Below are 24,347 nucleotides of genomic sequence, written 5' to 3' on the forward strand. Positions count from 1 at the left end.
AATCTGCCTGTGTGGTGGCTGTCAAACAGGCCCTGGGTCTTTGCTGATGCTACCAAGCCCCATTCCCAGTTGCAGAGCTGGAGCAGATGATAATAAGTAAAGATTTGGACTGGCTTCCAAATCCTTGTGAAATGGGATGTTGTCAAATAAAGTAGGAAAGACAGAAGGGTGCCATGGGAGTGGGTACTGGTCATGCTTTATTTACAAAATCCAGAGATTTGTACACAGCAATCTACAGGAGAGCATAGGGTTGGTATCAGGAGGAGGAAGGACAAGCGCTGCAGGAAGTGAAGAGGCCAGCAAGGAGTCATCTCTGTTCCACAGGGAACTTGCTTCTTTTTGCCTGAGGAAGCTGCCAGACCCCTCCAGGAGGAAAAAAAAGAAGAAGAAAAGCAGCAGCAATAGCCAAGGCAGGCTGATGTGGTGATTTTTTGTTGTTGCTGAGGCGTGGGAACACAAGTGATTGGTGAAGGAAGAAAGAGGAGCCCAGCAGGGCTTCAGCACACTGCTAAGGGCCATCCTGCCTGGTTCTTTACTTCCAGCGCCCTCCAACCTTGCCCTTGGCTCCAGCCTTCTTGCTGCTACAATGCAAAAGGAAAGAACAAAGGCATCAGCATGGTGGAAGCAGTGGGGCTCTGTGACCACTACCTGTTTCTGACTCTTAGGTTAGGTCTCAGCTGCTTTTGCTTCTCAGGTGTTGGGCATGCCTGCCACAGAGCACATCCTGACACAGGTACTGTTGCTGTCTAATAATGAGGAGGAACTTCTTTAATTTAAGGGTGTGGGAGAGCTGAAGAAAGCTGCCCAGAGAGGTGGTGGAGTCTCCATCTCTGGAGACATTCAAAACCCACCTGGACTTGTTTCAGTATGACCTTCTCTAGGTGAACCTACTTTGGCAGGGAGAGTAGACTTGACTTGAAGATTCCTCCTCAAGCCCTTAGTGAAAGGCCAGGATGTGCACATGCCTGAAAAAGGTTGACCCTTCTGGATTCCTGCGTTATCAGGACAGAAATCCAGGTGGTCTCAAGGCTAAATGGTAGGCCTACCCAGCCACAGACTTCATGTTCTATCCTATGATCTGAATTTTAGGATTTAAAGCAATTTCTGGAGTAAAATTTCCTCACTAGCAGGGAGCTCTGGTCGAATTCCCCACGTGTTGAATTCAATGAGTAGTGGAGGCAAAAGCCTGAGCTACTTTAAATCCAAGAGCTGGCTTTCTCTGGCAGAGTGGATTCTTCCTTACATCATGAGCTCAAGAGCCTCCAAATTAGCCCAAACAACTTTTTAGGCTTCCCCTCTTCTCAGCATCCCCATCCTGCTCACGGTGTGTATGGGAGCAGTTCAGCTACACTGCCCACCGAAGAACCTGAGGTAAACTCTCTCCAAGTAGTATCTTGTTCCACACAGGTGTGCAATCCCACATGCAAGCCACTTACCTTCTGACTGAGAAGCACTCAAACACCTGGGGTCAGAGAGGAGCCAGGCATGAAGTTAGTTGAGTTAGATTCTGCCCCGGCTCCCCTAGGCAGCACCTTGGGTTTGGGGGCTCAGTGCATCACCAAACCTTTCCATCTCACACACACAAGGAGGCTGCTTCTTGAACCAAAGCACATGCAGACTGGGGGCAGCTCTTTGATATGGCAGAGCATGAGGTTGAAGCATACATTCATAGGATTCACAGGATGGATTGGCTTGGAAGGACTTTAGAGATCATCTGGTTCCAAATCCCTGCCATGGGCAGGGACACCTTCCACTAAAACAGGGTGCTCAAGGCCCCAAGCACAAGCTGGTGGGGCATTGCTATCCACAAAGAGGCCTTCTGCAGAACTGCTGCTTCCTCTGGAGAGCAGAGAAAAACCTGTGGAGGGCACATCTGGGCAGATTTTTGAGCTGCTGCCCCATGGGTGCTGGAGCCCTAAAGCAGGCTGCCCAGAGAGGTTGTGGACTGTCCTCCTCCAGAGACTTCCAAAACTCACATGAGACGTTCCTGTGCAGCCTGCTCTGGGTGCCCCTGCTTCAGCAGAAGGGTTGGACTGGATGGTCTCCAGAGGTTCCTTCCAAGCCACACCATTCTGTGGGTGTGTGGCAGCACAGGATTGGTTCAAGAGCACAAGCCACCTTCACAGGAGGGTGTTGCACAGTGACACAGACTTACATGTAGTGGATACTTTACCTTTCAAGCAAGACAGACTTGGTCTTTTTGAAAAATTGACTTCCTACATGGCAGAGAGCAGAGCATTTTCTGCTCATCCTAAGTTCATCCCAGTGTCCCTTTTGCCAGCCTTTCCACAAGTTCAAAACCTACTCTGGAAACTAAGTAGTCCCTCAGTTGAAGGCAGAGTCCTTTGTATCTCCACAAGTGCCTATGTTTGATGTTTTGCCTAGCCTTTACAGTGTGCTTAAGGAGGCTTAAAAGTCTGAAGAAAAAGGATCAGTTGGTCCTTGGATAACACATCAGCAGGCATTGCTTTGGAATGACACCATCCAGTGTGGAGAGAAATGTAAGTCCACAGAAATCTCATGAGCTGTGAGCTGCTTAAATGATGTCCTGAGTGACTATTCTGTCTTTTGGAGGAAGGAGCAGGAGGTAATGGCACAGCCTGCAGTGGGTGGTGTGGTAGTGCCCCTCAGAAGAGCAGCAGCACCCAGACAAACCAGGTCATCCTTCTGCAGCTGCACATTCTGCTGAGGTCTGTCAGCCTACAGCTCTCTACAGTAAATACCATGGGGAAGGTCAAGCCTTATGTTTGGCACCTACAGACAACCAAGACCCTGGTGCTACATTCATTTGATAAGGCAGGGTGGCTTGGGGGAGTGGGAAGACAGCCTCTGGTCACTCCTACAAGATGCCACCAAAGACTTCATTCCTGGCATGGAAGATACAGAAGCACAGTGAAGGTCAACTCCCACCTGCAAGTCCTTCTCTGTGTCTTAGTTTTCTACATGCCCAAACCCCCAAGGCTTTGTCTTGCCCTGATCTCTCCTAAGTTCATTGCAAACAGTGAGAAGACTTGATGATCTCAAAGGTCTTTTCCAACCTGGTAAATTCTGTGAAGACTCAGGGGGAAAAAAAAAGAAAGGAAAAGGAAAAGGGAGAGGGGAAAGGGGAGAGGGGAAAGGGGAGAGGGGAAAGGGGAGAGGGGAAAGGGGAGAGGGGAAAGGGGAGAGGGGAAAGGGGAGAGGGGAAAGGGGAGAGGGGAAAGGGGAGAGGGGAAAGGGGAGAGGGGAAAGGGGAGAGGGGAAAAGGGAGAGGGGAAAAGGGAGAGGGGAAAAGGGAGAGGGGAAAAGGGAGAGGGGAAAAGGGAGAGGGGAAAAGGGAAAGGGGAAAAGGGAAAGGGGAAAAGGGAGAGGGGAAAAGGGAGAGGGGAAAAGGAAAAAGGGAAAAGGAAAAAGGGAAAAGGAAAAAGGGAAAAGGGAAATCTAATGACAGAAAAAGAAAATCTAATGACATAAAAGTCTTGTGGAAAGGAAGGTGTGAGAGAAACAAGGAATGAAGAGAACTCACAGCAGTTATCCCTGAGGTTAGTCTTGTTACACACCATTCCTTACAACCTTAGCAACCACTTGTTCACCTCCCATGAACAAGGGGTTGTGTTGCCTCAGGTATTCAAAGCACCTCAGCCAGGTGTTTGAAACCCCCCAAGCAGCAAGCAGGTGGACATTTTGCAGGTGTGGTGGGAAGAAAGATGATTAATATTATTTTGGGTTTTTTTTTCCCCTTGTTAGCTGTTACATTCACTTCACTTTCCCCTTCGTTTTCTCAAGGTGAGGCAGGATAGGAGTTGCCTTCCCATCTCTGGCCTCGTTTCTTTGCAGTGAGAAAATGTCAGGGTGGAGGCTGAAGTGACTCTGAACACTGAGGAGATATCCCCAAGCCAGGAGCTGGCTAGCGAGGGGATATTGGTACTTACTGCTTCTGAGCCTGATCGATCCGGTTCCTGAAGGTGATAATCTGCAAACAACACACATGACCAGGGTTTTTAGAGAGAAGGAAACCTTATTCCCTCAGGGAGAGGGGAGTTTTACCTGCTGAAGTGCCAGAACCAGCTGCCTGTGGTAGGGATTAATGCTTCCTTTGAAATCAAAGCTCACCCTTGCTTGAAGGAGAGAAACGTCGCTCCTTGGCCGTAAATCCGCCAGCCAGTTTTGCACGTCAGGGGAGGGAGCAGCTAGAATTTTATGGCCCTCATTAAAAGAGTTCCTACATGCACAAATTAATCTCCTGTGAACTCACATCTCAAGCTGCAGGGAAGCCAACCACAATAAGTGTCACCCTGGCCAGCTGGAGAGCTCTTGGATGGCTTCGTCACCTGTATGTGTCAACCTCACCTTCTCGCTCTTCCCCTACTCCTCCTACACATTAGGAAGTGTGGAAGCTCAAAAAGCTTGAGTGGTTCTGAAGAATGGAAAAATGAGTGTCACATTCTGCTGTCTGGCAGAGCAGGAGGTGAGGAGCTTCCAACAGTCACCACCTTCCCAGCCATTCATCTGAGAAAGGGCACAAAGAGCAAAACATTCGAGGAAAGCTTCAGCAACCAGAGGAAAAAGGTAGAAGTGGGGACTCTGAAGACCTTCCCAAGCTCTTTGGATGGCTGCAAACCACCGGCAGTCTGTCTTACAAGACAGAGCATCTCTGTCTTTAGCCATGTGTAAACTGCATATGGCAACCTGACACCTGGGAAAGCAAAAACCTACCTTGCACAGGAGCAGCACCTTATGGCCTGACTTAGCATTTCAGACCTGGCCCAGAGCCACTAAACTCATGGGACTCTTCCAGCTCAAGTACTGCAAAAGCTCACCAGAACTAGAGTGTGTCAGAGAGCCCTCTTTTGCCCCTTCACCTTCTCCTTTGTAACTGAGTCAGGGTTCTACCTCATCTTCCTGGGGTGGCAAAAGACGTGTGCTTTGCTTCTGCTTTTGGTGGCATTCAAAGTTCTCCGCTTGCCCTGCAGGTCTGAGACCCAACATTTGAACACCTGAAGTGGCCCTTAACATTGGCTCCATGCAAAACAAAAAAACCAGAAGTCAGACATTCAGGCTGGCCTGACAGCAGTTCCTGGCTCGTGTCTTTCCATGGCAAACAGAAACAAAATGAGAGACTGAAACAAGGACAAGACAAGGAAGGAAGGCAGGATCAGCAGGTCACCTGCTTCTGTACTTACTCATGGAAGTTTTAATAGCTGCTACAGTGGTTTAAATTATGATTTGCAGCCAAGTGTTGTTCCCAAGTGTGGAGGAGAACCAGCTGCCTGCAGTTTGACCCAAGGACTCGTGACTTACCTTCAGGCATAACCTTGTGACAGTGACTGTAACACTCCAATGAAGCACCAAAGAGCAACAGGCACTAGAGCTAAAGAACAGCTCCAGCCCTGTGTGTCCCAGTTCCTTCCTTTGTCTCTCCCTTGCATCCTTGCTTGTATCTCCTTCATTCCCTTTGCTGTTTTCACTTACCTTTCTCCTCACTTCTTTTCTTGCCATCTTCCCTTTGTTTTTCTACTTTTCTCCTGGGCCTTTGCCTTCTACTCTGCTCATTCTTTGCACTTTCTTTCCTTGCTTTGTGTCCCCATAGCATGCACCTTTGCCCAGCCACTGCTTTAATTCCTGATTTTCCACACCTAGCTGACCTGTTATCCTTAGCTTAGCCCTCTCCAACATACATAAGCATGTACCACGAGGTGGAGAATCTTTCCAAACCCCATACCATTATTTTTTTATGAAGTCCAAACTGTTGCACGTACAGCCCTAAGCTTCTGCACCAGTCCCAGGTGCATCAGGGTACACAGAACATCAGAGGTTTGGATGGAGAGTTATTTTAGAGGTGCTCTGAGTGGGCTGCACACTCAGTTATTTAGCCACAAGCCAGCTGGACCCTGCCTCTTTTCCTAAATGACCACTTCATCTCTTTTCAAAGAATGGAAGGGGAGAGAAAAAGGAAGGAAGGCAGAGGCACAAGATCCAGTTTTCTCTTTTCTCTCTGCACTTGGAGCCAAGTGCCACTTTCTGCCTGGCACTTGGCCTCTGAACCATGCTGCAGGCTCATGCAATGGGTAGCCTTTGCTGCTGCTGTTACACAGGCAAGTTCATTGTACTTACAACTTGGAAAGCTCCTGCAGCCTGCAACGCATTGTTAAAATCTAAGAGAGATTGAGATAGTTACATTGGTGTTGCTCATTCCCTTTCATCATGTGTCTGTGTGGTCAGGAATGAAAGGAGGGTGAGGTGGAGAGAGATCCTGTAGGATTTCTCAGCCACTGGAACCTGGTGCAGGTGGGTGCAGCCCTGTCCTGTGCCTGTGTGTTGTCCACTTTTTGTTCCCATAGGACACTTCAGTCAGATGCTCCTGTCTGGAGACAGTGTTCAGTGACTCCAGAGAGCTCAGTCCCCAGGGAATCTGTCTGGGATGGGAATAAAACTTGCACCACTCAAGTGTGAACTCAAAGATGGGATTAAAAAAAAAAACAAACTACTACTTTATAATGGAAATGAGTGAACTGAGAGTTCCCTATAGAGAAAGAAGAATCTGACTGGCATCCAGTCACTAGTGGTGTCCTCTAGGGTTCAGTACTTGGGACCTGTCCTCTGTAATATCTTTCCTAATGATCTGGATGAGGAGACTGAGTGCATCCTCAGTAAGTTTGCAGATGACACCAAGCTGGGTGGCTAGATAGTAGGGAAGCTTTACAGTGGGATCTGGACAGGTCAGACTGATGAGCCAAACCTAACTGTGTGACGTTCAAAAAGACCAAGTGCCAGGTCCTTCACCTGGGTCACAACTCCATGGAGAGCTACAGACTTGGGGAGGTGTGGTTAGAAAGCTGCAGCTTGGAGAGGGACCTGGGGGTACTGGTTAATAGCAGACTGAACACGAGTCAGCAGTGTGCCCAGGTGGCCAGGAAGGCCAGTGGCATCCTGGCTCATGTTAGAAACACTGTGGCCAGCAGGAACAGGGAGGTGATCCTCCTCCTGTACTCAGCACTGCTGAGGTCACAGCTCCAGTACTATGCTGAGCTCTGGGCCCCTCACTACAGAGGGATATTGAGGTGCTGGAGTGTGCCCAGAGAAGAACAATGAGGCTCCTGAAGGGTCTGGAGCATGGGACCCAAAAGGAGCATCTGAAGGAGCTGGGGTTGTTCAGGCTACAACTACCTGAAGGGAGGTTGGAGTGAGGAGAGGGCCAGCCTCTTCTCCTTGATGACAAGTGACAGGGCTAGAAGAAATGGTTACAAGCTGCACCAGGGGAGGTGCAGGCTGGATATTAAGAAGTATTTCTTCTCTGAAAAGATTATCAAACATTGGAATGGTCTGCCCATGGCAATGTTGGAGTCATGATCCCTGAGGATGTTCAAGCATCATGTGGACCTGGCACTTAGGCACATGGTTTAGTGTTGACCTTTCAGTACTGGATCAAAAGTTGGACTGGATGGTCTTTGAGGTCTCTTCCAACCAGATATATGTATTCAGTAATGTAAGAATGAACAAGGTGTGTTTGAGCAGAGGGTGGGGAGTCCATGTTCCATTGGGATTGTCTTTCCATGGGGCTCTGAAAACCTTAAGAGTGGTGCTCTATTCAATTTCAGCTTAACATCCAAAATCCAGTCCAAGGAAATGCAGTTCCTGGTGTCTTGTTGCTTAAATTTTGCAGAAGGGCATTGGAGAACCCAAGTGATGTGGCTTTTGCCAAAGGAGCCACAGAGATTGTTTCCACTTTGAACCCAGTGCCATCAGCAAAATGGCTTCTCCACTCACCTCATATTTCTTCCTCTTGATCTGCTCTGTGAAGTCATACTTTTCAGTCTCCAGCTGGTACAACCAGTCCCACAGCTCCTTGGCCTTGTCCCTGGGTGTTTATGGGGAAAGGCAGATGGGAGAAACACATCACATCATTTGTTTCCTGCAGTTTTCACGTCACTGCTAATGAGACTTTTCACTTTTTGCAGTTCACACATCTTCCTGCCCACCCTTTTCCACTCTCTGAAAGCCACTCACCGTTTTCAAGGTCACATTTTCTCACCTAAGAACCTTTCAGACATGCTTGCATGTGTTACTCTTGCATGTGTTACACCAAAACGTATTTCCTGTAGATTTAATTTCCCTGTCCCCCCCTAACTCTTTTTGAAAGAGTCCAGGGAAGTCAGATGAGAGGGGGTGAGGACTCCAAAGGCCACCCAGATGAGAAAAGCTGCTGACATTGTGCCATCTCATCTGCTTCAGGGCTGAGGTGAGCTGACATGTGGAGTCCAGACTATCATCTGCTGACTGCTGTGCACCAGAGCACTCAGCTCCCAAGGCATAGGCATCCATGGAGATCTGTACTCGTGTTGTAGCAGCTCTAACTCACCCCTGGAATGCTACAGATAACAATTTAGGTTTGTTCAACTGGTCTCAGAGCTGAGTTTCTGTTTATACCTAGTCCTGAAAGTGACTAATCCTAATTAGCAGGAGTGGCTAATGAAGCTATGGCAGGAGCATGGCTGGATGGCTACCAACCCATTTCAACAATTCCCTGCTCCATGCTTCCTCTCCATTCTCCAGACCAAGGAAAGGCACAACTTGACATTGCCCCATGGTGAATGTCAAGAGCCTCCTGTCTGCTTCATTTTTTTCCACTGGAGAAGACTGCAGCACAGTAAGGCCAAATTCCAGTGGATCCCATTCAGTAGGCTGGGCTCAGCCTCCTACCTCAGCTTGTCTTCATTCAGGTGGTCGATGTTCAGGGGCTTGCGCCTCTCCGCCAGGACCTTCTTCTTTGTCTCTCTAGCTGTTTGCTTCTTTCCTCTCTTTTGATCAGCCTATGTTCAGAACATCAAACAACATCAGACTGCAGAAATGCAGGCTGAATTCAACTCTTTCAGTGCCAGAGCATGTCAGACAAGCTGCTAGGGATCTAGAAGAAGTGAAGCAGGGATGTTTTCTCAACTGGTAATAACGATTGTTCCCAAGCAAGCCCAGGCTTTACCATTTCCATATTGCCTCCACTGCTCCATGCTTTTTACCTTAGCCAGGTAGCTGCTGTATGTGGCACCCATGGAGGAGAGAGCCTTCTTCTTCTTGAGATCATCCTCAGCTTTTCTCTTGGCATCTTCTTCCTCTCTCCGTGCCTTTTCCTCCTGTGGAGCAGGACGCACAGAACCAAGTTACCCTGGGGAGCCTCCCAGCTTGGCCAGCAGGGAAGGTGATCAGATAATCATGGTGATGACAACTGGTAAGAGTTTCCTGCCCTTGTGTGATAGTTTTAGGCTGTGCCTAAGGGGGAAAAAAAAATCCCACAGATCTTGAGCAAAAGTGGTAGAATGGAAATAAATTACCACTGGATGGAAAAGGGAAAGTAATGATCTAAATAATCCTATTGGTCTGAAAACCAACATAAGGTTAGTTGTATGAGGTAACTCTTTCTCTTTTTGGTTTCTTCACTCTAACAGACACTAGCTGGTGCTTCTGCTAGCTTGCTGACCTTGGCTGTGTTCTTTGTTTTGGCTAAGGACTAATAAGCTACTCTCTGCTTTGCTCCTTCTTTCTCTTGTCCTTTCTTGTATGGGGGATGGAAGAAGAAGAGGAATCTGTTGGTAACCCCCTGGTTTTGTCCAGAGGGGTCCTTGTGTGGCTTATAAATTGTGAACATATGTAAATATTGTGTGTTTTGTACATACTCATTGCATTTCATGGTTTTAGATTGCAGTTTGTGCTTGTAAACAGCACTTCTGTACTCGTGTTGTAGCAGCTTTAACTCACCCCTGGAATGCTTCCATCTGAGCTAGCCTGGCAAATTCTACATTTGGGGCAATTTCTGCCCACCATACCTCGCTTGAAGAGGGTGGTCCTTTCTTCTTGGGGGTGAGGCAAACAGAACACATCAGGTGTTTGGATCTCTGGGGGTCTCCAGTTTGATGCTAACGGCCAGAGAGGCAAAGAGACTTACCGCAAGCCTTGCCTGGCGCTCCTTCTCCTTCTCAGCACGGATTCTCTGCTGCTCTGCTCTTTCAGCTCTACGCTTCTCCTGCAAAGGGCAGAGCCATGGAATCATCAGTGTGCCTGGATCTGCCTCCAGTACTAAACCCCATCACCAGGAGCTCTGGTTTGTAGAAAGTGAGCTACCTCCTCCCTTGCCAGGACATGCAAAGGGTCTCCTGTGCAATCCCAGGCATAAAACGAGAGGCTGAGAGAAGGGACAGCTGTGGGGAGAAGGCTTCTGGTGGTGACTTGAGCAGTGACCTCTGTATGTGGCAGTACAGCTCCTTGCCAAAGTCTGACAGGGGATTAATGGGGCCAGCTTATCATCTACAGAGGATCTCCCAGTCAAGGGAAATGGCAGTACAAGCACTCACAATCCTCTCCTTGAGGGCAACCAGCTCTTCCTCTTCCTTTCTTCTGGCTTCAAAGTGGCTGTCAATCAGGGCTTGCAGCTCGATCAGGTCTTTGTTCTGCCTTTTCTTTTGGATGTCCTAGAAGACCAGGAAAAGGCATTAAGTAAGCCCACATCACTCTAGGAACCTGACCTGGATGTTCCCAGCACCCTGCTGCGTGAGAAACAGAGAAACAAAAGCAGGAAGTGTCCATGGAAATCTATGGGATTAGCTTAAATGGTTGGTGATACAGGTCAGAGACAGTCAGAGACTTATCCAGGTGACAGGAGCCCAGTAGGGAACAGAATCTGCCTCTCCCATTCCTCTACACCATATTTAATCCCTGGCTTTCTTTGCATGCCCTTAGCTGCCTCCTCTTTGCATGTCCTTAGCTGCCTCCTCTTTGCTCTGGGTTATGAATCTTACCTGGGAAATGTTCCTGCATTTTAGGACAAAGCAGATGTTTCTGTGGAGCTTTTTACCACCAGAGTTTCTGTATTTTTTTTTTCTGCCAGCTTTTTAGGAAGGTATTGGGATCTCTCCTATTAAAATTCTGGTGTCATTTTAGGTGAAGGTTCTCAGCCCCAGATGTGTCTAGCTCTGCTTTATTTCAGCCTGCAACCTTCAAACCATTTACAACAGGTCAGGGGATCTCACAGCTCCTAAGCCACTTACTTCCTCCTTTCTTCAGATATTGGTTTCAGAAATTCAAGGGAAAAAAAAAAAAAACTGAGAGATGCATTTTAGCTTAGCAGTGACTGCATCCAGAGAAATTCAGGGAGCAGAGAGTAGCCTTTCAATGAAAACAGGCAGCAAAGCATCCATACTTCTGCCCTTGACTTGATCCTCAGCAATATCTAATACAGGAGGAGTTCTGTGGGTTTGCTCAGGTACAGACAGACAGCCAAGCTCAGGAATACTTACATCAAAATCTACTTTCTCACCCTCCGGTATTTTAGGAGCAGTTAGTCTGCAGGGAGTCAAAAACAAAACAAAAAACAAACAAACAAAAAGGATTTTAAGCTTCAAGAACAGGTGGCTTTTAAAATCACCTCCTGTCCTGTCCTGTCCTGTCCTGCCCTGCCCTCAGGAACCAATGTGAGCAGGAGGAATGTTGGTGGGGAGACAGCAAGTCATTGGGAAATGACTCCAGAAGAGCACTAAGGACTCTTGTCCTTCCTGGACAGGGATTTACGCCTAGAATTCCTTTTCATTCCCAAAGCCTGTGGTCATTCCCTACCACAGACCTGGTCCCTGAGGCTGTTGGTGCTGCATGCTCTGTTCTAGACAAGTGGTGGTGTGGGAAGGGAAGCTGCTGGGACCCAGAGCTGGAAGGGCCATAGGAAAGCTTAATTGAGCCCAAGTCAGCCCAGCCCAATGCTGGTCACCCTAGCCCAATGTTGGTCACCCCAGCCCAATGCTGGTCACCCTTCCTGGTGTCTGTGAGCCTGGGTGCATGGGTGGGTGGATGGATGGACAGATGGGTGGGTGGGGGCTGGCTGGATGGGTGGCTGGGTGAGTGGATGGATGGCCAGATGGGTGGCTGGATGGATGGGCAGATGGGTGGCTGGGAGGGTGGGTGGATGGATGGATGGACAGATGAGTGGCTGTCTGGCTGGATGGACAGGTGGGTGGCTGGATGGATGGACGGATGGGTGGCTGGGAGGGTGGGTGGCTGGCTGGATGGACAGATGGGTGGCTGTCTGGCTGGATGGACAGGTGGCTGGGTGGGTGGATGGATGGATGGATGGATGTTTTCCCAGCCATAGCTTCTCGCAGAAGGCTTACTGCTGAGCTGCCTACATCATGGAGTAGTCTGAGACTGCTGTAGCTTGGGCAGTTCATGAGTCCTTTGACTCGGTCAGGAACTGCTCCTAAGACACTGGCCAGTATCTACTGCTGAGGCATCCCCTGGAAGAAGCAGACATCCTAGAAAGGCACACAGGGACAGCTGGATGTTGCAGGAGGGAGGCTTGGATGAAGACTTCTACTGACCATTTGCCTAACAGACAATCTAACATCTTCTGCTTGATCAGAGAAACGATGGCAGGGTTTTGCCCTGTGCCTCGTACTTACTTTATTCTTGGCTTCTCCTCTGCATTTTGGAAACATGAAGCAAAAGAGGAAGGGGAAGAGAGGGAGAAGAATTAGAACAACAGAGGTGATGCCAGCTGCTAAAGTAAAAGGAGGGAAGGGAAATGTAATCTTAGGGGAAACATCCCAGAGAAACTGGTTAAATCTTGAGCATTTCCAAAAGAGAGAGGCACACTCAGGTGTGCTAGGAGTGCATCTGGTTTCACCCTTGAATCAGAATTTGGCAGGAAAAAAAAAATAAAAATACTCCAGAGACTGTAGCAAAGTCCCAACTGCAGCCTGGTTTGATGGCAATGTGAAATTGTTTTTTTTTTTTTTCCTCAAACCACCCTGACACTCTCACACTTTTCTACTCCAGCTTCAGCAATTAAATTTCACTGGAGGAAGGGAGGGAGGGAGGGGGTGGGGAGGATGACATTTTGCATTTACTGCAAGGACTCTGCCTACCTAAAAATATTTCAGCTGAGAGCTTCAGCTGCTGGAACAATGCTAATGATAATAATAAGAAGTAGTGAGGAAAGTGGCTTAGGGCAGAGGTACAAAGGAGGCAAGAAACCACCCCTGGAAAAAAAAATTACCATTAACCAACAGCTGCTTCTCTGTTTCTCCAGCCAGTTTTGAACTGCTTTGCTTTGCAAAGAGCCAGGGAGCTTCTTATCACATTGGTTACATTTTGGGTTTGTTTTTTGTTTGTTTGGTTTGGTTTGGTTTTTTAATCTGGTGAGAGGAAAAGTAATCATGATTAACCAGTCTATCAGGGATGTTACTCACAGAGGATTCCCTTCTCTCCTGGCAGACCCAGAGAATTTTTCACAAGCATTCCTCTTTAGCTTCGAGCTGCCAGTTAGTAACACTTCAGAGATGGGGCACAGGGAAACAACAGTGGCCAGGAAATGACTAAAGTTTGTTTGTTGACCTTGGTTGCCAGGATGGACACCTGCCTGCCAATAACTGTGTGAGTTTGGTTTCAGCTGCCACCAAATCAGCACTTGCAACTTCACTGAACCAACAAACAGTTGTATAAAAGAAAAAAATAAAACCCAAACAAACAACCAAACACTTGGTTAGTTGCTCTTGAAATAAGAAATTGCAGTTAGAATGTCTCAAAGTACCTCCAGAAAACCAGAAAAGGAGATAACAAAGAAACAGGAGGTTTTAAAAAAAAAAGAAAAAGAAAAAAAAAGAAAAATAAAAAAACCCCGAAACCTCCTTTATTTAAGAAAAAAAATAAACCCACATGGCAATAAATTTGTGCTTTGCAGGGCATGCCCCAGTGTTGGTCCATGCTGTATGCACCAATAGCAGCCCAGGGCTGTGATTGATTTTGAAATATTCCTTTTATTATTTTTTGTTCATCATTTTTTTCCTAGACACTGAGTCAAGGAACTGGGCCAAAATTTGTTGCTGAGCAGGAATTGTCCTGGCAAATTCCTGTTCCTGTGGTGGGATTTTGATGGACACTGAGGTCATTCTGCCCATGAGCCTTGAGGCTGTGACAAAATCCCCACGGACAACACTGCCAAAAGAAGGCAAAAGCCACTGGAAATCCAAGTTCACTGCCCTGGTGATTAAGAGAGTCTCTGAGTTTCTGGTTTCCAAAAGGATTAGCTCAGGGAGAGTTGCACACCACCATCAACAGAACCATGCTTCCTCCTGCCCAATCCAGGAGATATCCACACAGTGCTCCCCCTCTCTGTCAATCCAGCTGAGCTGCCTTGACTTCATTCCAAAATCCCTGAACACCCTCCCTTAATCCCACTTCTCAGAAGCAATTTATCTAGCTGACACTTGGTCCCTGGGAGGGAAAAAAAATTTACAAAAGAAATCAATAGGCTATTAAAAAGAAAAGGAAAGAAAGAGAAAAATAAGGAAAGGAAAGGGCTTGGGAAGGTCCTCAGGGTATTGCCCTAAAAAAAAAAAAAAAAGAAAGAAAAAGAAAAGAAAAGAAAAAAAGCCTGGAAAGGGAACAAGAAAATTAAATGGAGGGGGAGAAAAAAGAAAGAAAATTGACAAAAGCAAAAGAAAACACAGAAAATAAAGGTTGGTTTGGAGTGGTGGTGGACTTCCAAAACAGCTGGCCAGGTGTTCTAGAGGTTGGGGCTGTCAAAATGCAACCAAGCTGCTTTAAAGACCTGGAAAAGTCCATGAGAGTCTTTCTACACATTTAAACTGGTTTTGAATTTGGTCCAGAGAGGCTAAGTTGTCTTGCCAACAGATGAGGAAAAAACTGCCCCTGCATGTGTTTAGATTTGGTCCCTTTCACATGACTCTTGTGCCACCCACGTGCTCCACTCAACCAAGGATTATCAACACACTATCTTAAGCCCATGGCCTGCCCCACCAGGCTGAAGAAATCTATTCACCTGCTTGATGTTTAGCACAATTTTAAGAGCATGGTTGGAGAAGAAATTTCAATATCTGTAGCTTCAGACCTTCCAAAGTTGGGTAAGGAAGGCAATGCCTGTGCAGGACTCAGCTCCATTTCCAAGTGTGCCACTGTGATTTAAGAGATACCTTCCTGATTTTGGGTGGACAGAGAAGGTTTGCTGATGAGAGCCAGGACACAACAGATTGTAGCTCAAAAGACAAGTCCAGAGCAAGCTTCTGGAGCTTGTTTTCCACCACCATGTACTATCCTAATGAGGATGTACAGGCTTGTCAAGACCACAGTGACCCCTCCAAGGGTGATTGGATATGCACAGTGTGAGCAATTCTTTGAGGCAGAGATGGGGTTTTGGCCCAGTTCCTGAGATTAAAAACCAAGGGAAGAACAAAAACAAATGCAGAAAGAAGGAAAAAAAATGAAAAGAAAGGGGAAAAAAAGAAGAGTGAGCTGTTAGAAAGATGACTTTGTTGCCCCAAGAAAACAGCGAGCTACCATCATAGTTTTCTCCTTCTTCATCAGCTGCAGGTTGAAGGATGAATGCAAAAGAGAAGAAGCAGAGTGATCAATCCCCCAGCAGGACTGTTCTCCTAAGAGCAAATCTCCCCACTCCCTCCCTGCTATGCTGAGAACCTCAGACTCTCTGGAGACAGAACAAGAAGGAAAAAAAAACCTTTGTGCTGATCTGATCTGGCACACACACAGCCCTTTTCCCTGTGTTCACCCACAGCCATCCAAGAGAGACCTTTTCCCTCCCATGCTCTTTCCTCTTGAGCAAGGTCACTGTTTTGAACACCATTTCCCCAGCACTGGAAAAGAAAGAGGAGTGAGAGTCTGGAGGTGCATCACATACCTTCTTCAGGGGCTTCCTCAGCTGGTATCATGGTGCAAGCAGTGATGGAAATACAGCAAATAGGAAGAAAAGAAAACACAAACACAAAAGAGAATAGATATTTAAAGCTCTTGGAAACCTGAGAAAGAGACCAGGGAATGCATGAAGGGGGGAAAAAATAATAAAGGAGGAAAAAAAAAAAAAACCCTAAGGGAATTAGTGAATTAAGGCAGAGAGGAAATGTCTGCAGAGGCTACAAGGAGTTAAAAGTGCTGTAAGGTTAAAGCAGTAGTAAGCATGGAGAGTAAAGGAGAGAAGGGCTGCAAATGACCATTGTGGTTGTTTCTCTTGTTTTGTTCTCTTCTACCAGCCCAGGGCTCCTCTTCTCTCTCTCACACACACACACTCATGTTGCAACTAGGAGGAGTAAATGAGAAGTCATCACGTACCTGGCTCCTGAACTGCAAGTGTGAAGTCATGGAACAAGATGCAATGGGAAAAAAAGAGAATGAGAAGGAGAAATGTGTTATTTTACACCCCAAAAGAGCTCCTGAGCCAAAAGGGGTGGGGGGCAGAGAGGAGAAAGGGAGAGGGGAACCAAGTGAAGAATTGAACCTGAGGTGAAAGAAATTGATTACATTTGAAAGAGACAGAAGTCACAGGACAGGGGGAGGGATTTGGTGGGGTGAAAGAAACAGCTCGAGGATGAGAGTGCAGTGCTTGAAAACAGAACTTCTGAGCATGAAAATGGCATAAATCACAGCCTGACAGCACCGTGTACCTTGAGCTGAAATATGCACATGAACACAGTCAGCACTGCCACAACACTGCTGGATCCATCCTTTCCTGCAGCCACACTTCAGTCAGCTGCACTAAACCCAGGGTGGCTCAGAGACCTACTGAAATCCCTGCTGCAACCCCTCATCAACATTCAGCCACCTTCCCAAGAAGCTCCGTCCTCTCTTCCAGATCTATGGCTGAGGTCATTTGCTTCCTTGAAGGCAAGTCTGCTGCCTAAATAAACCTACTGCTGCTCTTCACATCCATTTGCAACGGAGACTTACAAATGGATTGCTTCATAAGGAAGAAAAGGTTCATTAGAAGCCTGTGCAGGTCTACCTTTCATTCTGAGCTTTCTTGGCAAAGCAAGAATCGATCAGCAGTGAGGATTTGCAGGGCAGGTTTTGCTTTTCAGCCATCCGTGCACCACTGAGTGTTTTGCAAAGCAGGCAGAAAAGGAATGCAAAGTCTCCCAGTATTCACATTCCCTCTGTAGAGTCAATGGGTCAAATTCTACCCTAAGATTTGAAATTAAGCTCTTCTTATAGGAAAAATCATTCTCATATCATGAGAAGCTTTCCCAGTAGGGAAAAAACCAAAATCATTCTCATATCATGAGATGGAGCTTTCCCCTACAGGAAAATTCTTTCTTCTATCACAAAATGAAGATTTTCCCTATAGGAAAACTCATCTCACAGGACAGAATTTAACCCATTCCACATTGACCCTGCTTGCTGAGCTACTCTTTCACAAGGTGTTCCCATGGTTTTTAGTCCAATTATTCATGCAAGAGGAAAATTTCCTTCTCCTTTCTGCTGATTACCGAGGAAAAGAAAAAAAAAAAAAAAAAAAGAAGAAACTATCAAACTGAAAACCCAACCACCCCAAATGCATGCAAGTTCCAAGCCAGGATGAACAGGTAAGTTGTCATCTCTTGCCACCTTGCATTCCTTGCCCACACACAGAGTCCCAGCAGACAGGCACTGGGGAGTTTAGCTGTTAAATCACATACCTGGAGGGGGGGCTTCATTTAGTAGGAAGTGTCAGGGGAAATAAAACCAAAACAAAAAACATAGGAGAGGAAGATAAAAGAATTAGAAATAAGTTATTCAGGAGGGGATCACCTCAAACTTCAGGAAGGCTGGGTGGAAGGAGTGTCATTTGAGGACTGGGTTATAAGGGGTGGAGTGTTAATAGGAGTGGAAAAGGAGAGTAATTCCAGGGGGTGTGAAGGAGCTGAGGAAGGGGATGCCATAGAAGTGAAAGGTAAAGGGAATTTGAATGTTGATGAATCACCACAGTTGAAATCATGCAAAGAGATAAACAGGGGGTGACTGTAACACTGGTGGTCCTTAAAAGTGAAAGCAAGCTCCTTAGAAGGTGACTCTTCAGTTGCAGGCAACAATTAACACTTTCTGATAGGGAAAAGTACATTTAGGGAATGGATTGATTCTGCATGACTCTGATTTGCTTCAAAGCCTTCAAATTCCTATATGCAGGAATGCCTCAGGTTAACACAGAGGAATTTGGATGCCACATGCACGTGCTTGGAAAGAGTGAGCAAAGATGAAGGAGCTAGAGCAAGGATCACACAACAGCAGTGACTGTGAACTTGGGCAGGGTGAAGCTCTGACTTAAAAGGTATTTTAGACAAAGGCAGAGAAACTAAATGATCCTACAGTGATGTGAAGAGCTGGGACAGCCTCCTCCTGACAGAAAAGTTGCCTCTCAAGCTTGTTTACATCTTCTTCCATCTATATCAAGTTAGTTTTAAATCAGAGAAGGGTAGATGTAGATTGGACATTAGGAAGAAGTTTTGGACTTGATGATCTCAAAGGTCTTTTCCAACCTGGTTAATTCTGTGATTAATTCTGTGAAGTTCATTACCATGAGGGTGGTGGAACACTGGAGCAGGTTGTCCAGGGAGGTGGTAAAGGCTTCATCCCTAAAGACACTCAAGGTCAGGCTTGGAGAGGCTCTGAGCAACCTGATCTAGATGGGGATGTCCCTGCTTACTGCAGGGGGGTTGGACTGGGTGACCTCTAGAGGTCCTTTCCAACCCAACCATTCCATAACCTGTTTATAAGCTTCCCTTTTTGTTATGCTTTATGTCACAGAGGGGAAAGAAAATACAGAGATGCTGTAGGTCTGCCTTTATGGTTAACCAGGTTATGCTAGTGCCTGGTGTTCTGCACACATTTAAGGCTCAGGTGAATGTGAAAGCCTGAGGCCAGCACTCAAACTGTGAGTAGCAGTTCAGTAAGTTGCAGGGGGAAAGAAGTAGAGAGGTAGGCAAAGCAGAAGGGACTGCAGCAGTGACCTTTAACTTGTGCAAAGCAAGGTCAGAAAAACCTTAGGAGCAGATAGCAGACAAGAATTAATATGGTTCAGCAGAGAAGAGATGGAGATGAGAAGAGGTGAGAAGAGGAGGGAGACAAGGAGCAGCTCACAGATAACTGTTGAAGTATGAAGTCATGCCAAAAAATCAATCACCCAGCTTCCACCTTCCTCAATTCCAGCCTGGCAGGAGCACTGCTCTGGGCTAAGCTGGGAGGCTGCATTCCCTCTGCAGACAGCAGAGTGAAATGCCTGGGCTGGGCTGGGTGGCTGCTGGGATGTCTCTGCTTTGGTAGAACTACTCCAAACAGCACAGAGTCATCTTCACAGACAGTTTAGAGGAGGCTGCAAGCTGAGGTTCTGCTTTCTCAGGTGCTAAACATGCCCAAGATCCTGTTGGCAGTGTGAGGCTGGCTCTGAGGCCAAGCTGTGGTAAGCTGTGGGTCCAGCTTACACCTCCAGGGAGCTGTCTGCAATGAAGTTATTCCTTTTGGCATGCAGCAGTTAGCTCTTCACCTCCTTATTGCACATCACTGAGCAGAGGAAATGGTTACTGGTAGAAGGTGTGAGGAAGCTGCATGTTACAGATTATCAGCAATATTTGATTTTTTTTTTTTTAGTCTCTTTTCTTCCACCATCTTTGAATTCCTGAGTATAGCTTTAGAGTTACTGGTACCCATTTGCCAGCAGAAATCACAGTTGCCATTAAATGTTAATATGTCAAACCTCCTGTAGGTCTAGCTAAGAATTTGGTTAAAAAACAAAAAGATAAAAAGTTTCAACCTGGCACAGGTTGCCCATGGAGGTGGTGGAAGCCTCATCCCTGGAGGGTTTTAAGGCCAGGCTGGATGTGGCTCTGAGCAACCTGCTCTGGTGTGAGGTGTCCCTGCCCATGGCAGGGGGGTTGGAACTGGCTGAGCCTTGAGGTCCCTTCCAACCCTAACAATTCTATGATTCACAACTCTAAAAGGTTCCACATATTTTAATGCCTCTGGAACAAAACCTTTTCCTTTTATGCCTTGGGACAATCATTCCGAATTTGTTCATAGATTCATAGAATGGTTTGGATTGGAAAGGACTTTAAAGATCACCTAGTTCCAACCTCCCTGCCCTGGGCAGGGACACCTTCCACTAGAGCAGGTTGTTACACTTTATACATCCCATATTATCCTTTCTGGATGCTTCAAAAGCATCTGGAAAAAAAAAATCTCATTTTCATTCCAAAATTTGGAAATCTTCCAAAGAGGAAGGAGGAATAATAATAATAATAATAATAATAATAATAATAATAATAATAATAATAATAATAATAATAATAATAATAATAATATATATAATATATAATATATATAAAATATAATATATATAATATATATAATAATTATTATTATTATTATTATATCTATTATAATAACTATTATATATTATTACAATGTATTATTATAAAAATATTATAATTATTATAATATATAATAATAAATTATTATATTTTATTTTTATATTATTTTTGTATTTTTATGTTTATTTTATATATTTTTATATCTTTTATTGTTATTATCATTATCATTATTATTATTATTTGAAACAATGATATTTGTTTCAACCAAATAATAAACCTAATTTCCAGCAGCTGCCAAACAAGGCACTCCTCTTTCTTTTTTTTTTTTTTATTGTTTGCTTGTTTGAGAGGTTTCCTTTTTCTCCCAGTTCAGAACATGACCCAGTTGTAGAAGTGCCAAATGCAACTGAATTTCCAGCACAAAATAACCCTTCAGATTGATGCAGAGGAATTCAGAAGTCACATACCTGGTTCATGGACTTCTGTAAGAGGGAAGGAGAGCAGGGGAGGAGATGCAAAGAAAGATAAGAGAATTAGAGCAAGAAACAGAGGCTGATTAAATCACTAGATTTAATCTATTTAGATCAAATTACACTTATTTGTGTATTTATTTCTTTAAGCCAGGGGAGGAGGGGTTAAAAGGCTAAAAACCATTAATGAGATTAAAAGAGGAATAGAGGGCACATATGGCTGTCAATTAGAACATCCTGGAGAGGAAGGAGAGGGAGTGTTGGGGGATAAAAGATGCAGAGGACTAACAAATGCATTCATAATGTCATAGATCCAGTGCCACTGGTAGCCTTTGACTGACAAAAAAACCCTATTGGCTTGTTTTTAAATCAAGTCCATTCCCCACAGGTTTGACTGTGCAAAAAGGTGACAAACCAACCTCTTCTGCTTCATGTGCATAGAAATCCCAGCCCCCTCTGGGAATCAATGGGCTTGGTGGAGCTGGCATTGACTCCCTTGGGGCTCAGGATTTCACCTCTGGTGTGTAGGGAGGAAGGGATGAGCATCTCCCTGCTCCCCAACCTGCAGGAGGAAGTATCTAGTGAAAGCCTGCCTGGGCATGCACAAGGGCAGCTGGAAGGGTTGGCTTTGGTGGGCTCTTCTTTACTAAGTGTCCCCTTAGTGGTTTGCTGATCACAGAGATTGTCTGCCAGAGCTGGGCTTCAATGCACATCACAAAAGCAAGCAGAAGCACAACCCTGTTCCCTGCCATTTATGAAGAATGGACATTAACCCCCTTCAAATGTCAATAGTTATGGAAAAAACACACAAATCCTTTCCTGCAAACACTCTGCCACCAAAACAATGCCACTTGGGCCCATCCTTAGCCCAAGAGAGACCTTGGAGTGATGTGGTGTCACTTTTGTTGCTCATTACTTCAGATGCAAGTCTCTCCACATCAGTGGAGATTCAGACTAGAGAGAAAGGAGGAATGTTTTACACTGAGGGTGAGACACTGGCCCCAGCTGCCCAGAGAGGTGGTAGATGCCCCATCCCTGGAATCATTGCAGGTCAGGGTGGTTGAGCAACCTGCTCTAGTTGCAAATGTCTCTGCTGACCTTTGAAGGTCCCTTCCAACCCAAACCAGTCTGACATTCTGTGAGCACACATTACTGCAAGAGCAAGATCTGGCTCTGTGCAGTAGCAGGGGGGACCAGGAGGAAGGGAGCAAGGGACAGCATGGCTGTAACCCCTCCAGCCTCAGTGCACAGTGTGGAGGAAATGCTTTTAGGAGCCACTATCCCCATACCAACTGGTATCTGTACTGTCAGCCTGGTTAGAGACATCAGAGCCCTGGGAACACAGCAGCAGTGCCCAGCCTGTGCTTGGGGCATTGCTTTCAGCACAGCAGTTAGTGCTTAGTGCTCCTCACTCTGCTTATCCTACAAGAGCCAAGCAGCCATCAGCCAGCGTGCAGAGGATTTTTTTGCATCCTCTCCTCTTCAACCACCTCCAGAATTCCTGCATGCCTTCCTGCTCCAGACAGAAGCAGAGGAATTCACAAGTCATGGCATGTCCTCATGAGCTTGAGTGGGTGGCAAGAGCCACAGAGCAAAAGGCAAAAGAAGACAAGAGGGCTGGAAACAGCAGAACATCTTCTCACTCGTACAGAACAGAGAAGAGTACCAATGGTCTGAAACACTAAAATCAGGCTGATCTAATTGGCCATTTGTCTTCTGATGCACATTCCTCCAGCCCTGCAGAAAGCAGCATGCTGTTCCAGAAGCCTGATGCCTGCCCAAATGGATTTACAGCCTGAGGCCAGCAGGTTTTTGGTGGCACGTGGCTGCACGTACTACCACGAGACAGCAGCCTGAGTAAAGTCCATGGCTCGCAGAGGAAAACCATCTTGAATCATTTGCAAAGCTGAAGCATCAAAATTGTCACCAGCTGCTTCGTTAAGCAGGCTTTGAGCTGAAAACAGAGCTTGTGGGAAAAGGAGCATCAGCCCAGGAAAGGAGGACAAACCCTGCTGTAGCAGCAGACAGCTCCTGGGCACATCTGCACATCATCCAGAGGCCAGATCTACCCAGAGTAGTCCAAAATAAGTCTCCCAGGGAGATCCAAGCAGTCTCAGAGTGAAGGCTTTTCAACCTTCATGCTTTTCAGGGGTTTACATTTCCCAGTAGTTTTCATACTCCTGGTTTGTATGAAACTATCAGGTGGCATCACTAGCACAGTCAACATCAAGACAGAACAAGAAAGGAGGACAAAAACCAAAATGGGGGAGAGTTTTGTTCTATATTCATGTGCCTGTAATGACTACTGAATATATTTTTAACTCCTTTTCCCATCTTATGGCTTCCTGGCTAAATCAGAGCTTACTCTTAACGATGGGAATTCAGGAGCCAGGACACAGACACTGAGCTGCTTCAGGGGGGAAGAGCCACAGGGCAGGATGCAAAGGAATGTTAGGCTGATATTGCAAAGGCTGATAATGCTGTTAAGACAGAGGGAAAGGTTTTATCCCAGTAAAGGAGGCCGGGAGGAGAAGGGATCTGAGGCACATGTGGTTGGGAAACAATTTCACCACGAGAAGGGAAGAGGCAAAAACATATTGAGAGAGGAGATGGCACAGTAAGCTCAAACCACGTGTGCTGAAATGTCTCCCTAATTCCAGTTTTAGAGGAACAACCTCCTGCCATGGCCTGGATGGGCTTTATGGTGAGCTACACACATGGCAAGAGGGGCCACCAAGCCAACACTTGTTGGACCTTGCACCAAGAGCATTCTTATGTCTTAGCCTATGGCAGAGCTGGTCATAGATTAGGGGTGGAAAGCAAAGACAACAGCAGCAATAAGGCAGAGTAACTGGGTCCTACTCTTCTAGAATCTCTCCCTATGGCCAAGGAGAGGGTGGGGAGCAATTTGGAAGGTGATGGCACATACCTGCTTCTTGAGCTTCATCAGGTGGGGCATGGCAGGGAGTGAGAGCAGCGAGATGGAGAATAAGAACAGTTAGATGAAAGAGGGCATGAATGCAACAGGGGGGGTCCAAAAAAGCACAGGGGGTACAAAAGAGAGAAACAGAGGAGGCGATGAAGTGGAGACAGGCAACCAAAGCACACACAGGTACCAGAAATGTAAACCCTTCAGGCTCTGGGTGATGCAAACCCCCTGAAACCACCCAGAGGTGGTGTTCCCCCAGCACTCTAAAGAGGTTTAACCTTGCTTCAAAGGTGCCCATGGCACAAAGCTTTGCAAACGTGGAACCAACCCACCCTTTGACTCCTTACACCCAGAGCACCACATCCCACAGGCCTCAAGCACAAAGGGTGGGTTTCTGTTCCAGCCCCTCCTCAGCAGCCCACCTGCAGCGTGGGGAGCCAGCTGGGGCTAGGAGCCAGGCTCTACACAGAGAGAATGATTAAAGATCTGCATTCTGCAGTGGTGTTATTTATATCATAGGAGATATAATTGGATATATTATAGGCTATAAGGCTATCATCTATATTATAGTCTATAAACCAATCATGTATTTTATAGTCTATAAACCTATAATATATTTTATAGTCTATAAAGCTATAGTATATTTTATACTCTATAAAGCTATAATCTATATTATAGTCTATAAAACAATAATGTATTTTATAGTCTATAAACTTATAAAGTATTTTATAGTCTATAAAGCTATAATCTATATATTATAGTCTATAAAACTATACTATATCTTATAGTCTATAAAGGTATAATCTATATTATAGTCTATAAACCAATCATGTATCTTATAGT

The 24,347-nt window shown here is 46.0% G+C and overlaps 1 protein-coding gene across 1 annotated transcript; it reads right to left on the minus strand.

Moving 5' to 3' along the window:
• Positions 1–175: 175 nt before the first annotated feature.
• Positions 176–23,534, minus strand: TNNT3 (troponin T3, fast skeletal type). The gene is made up of 14 exons (XM_054390441.1): positions 23,505–23,534; positions 21,988–21,997; positions 20,573–20,587; positions 16,099–16,110; positions 15,671–15,691; positions 12,417–12,435; positions 11,265–11,310; positions 10,323–10,439; positions 9,917–9,994; positions 8,994–9,107; positions 8,680–8,789; positions 7,747–7,837; positions 6,094–6,134; positions 176–581 (listed from the first exon to the last, which is right to left on the minus strand). Exons 1-14 carry the CDS (start codon positions 23,532–23,534, stop codon positions 533–535), a joined length of 753 nt encoding a protein of 250 aa, XP_054246416.1. The 3' UTR covers positions 176–532.
• Positions 23,535–24,347: the final 813 nt, after the last annotated feature.

This window comes from Indicator indicator, chromosome 21 (genome assembly GCF_027791375.1).
Source record: "Indicator indicator isolate 239-I01 chromosome 21, UM_Iind_1.1, whole genome shotgun sequence".
Taxonomy (NCBI): domain Eukaryota; kingdom Metazoa; phylum Chordata; class Aves; order Piciformes; family Indicatoridae; genus Indicator; species Indicator indicator.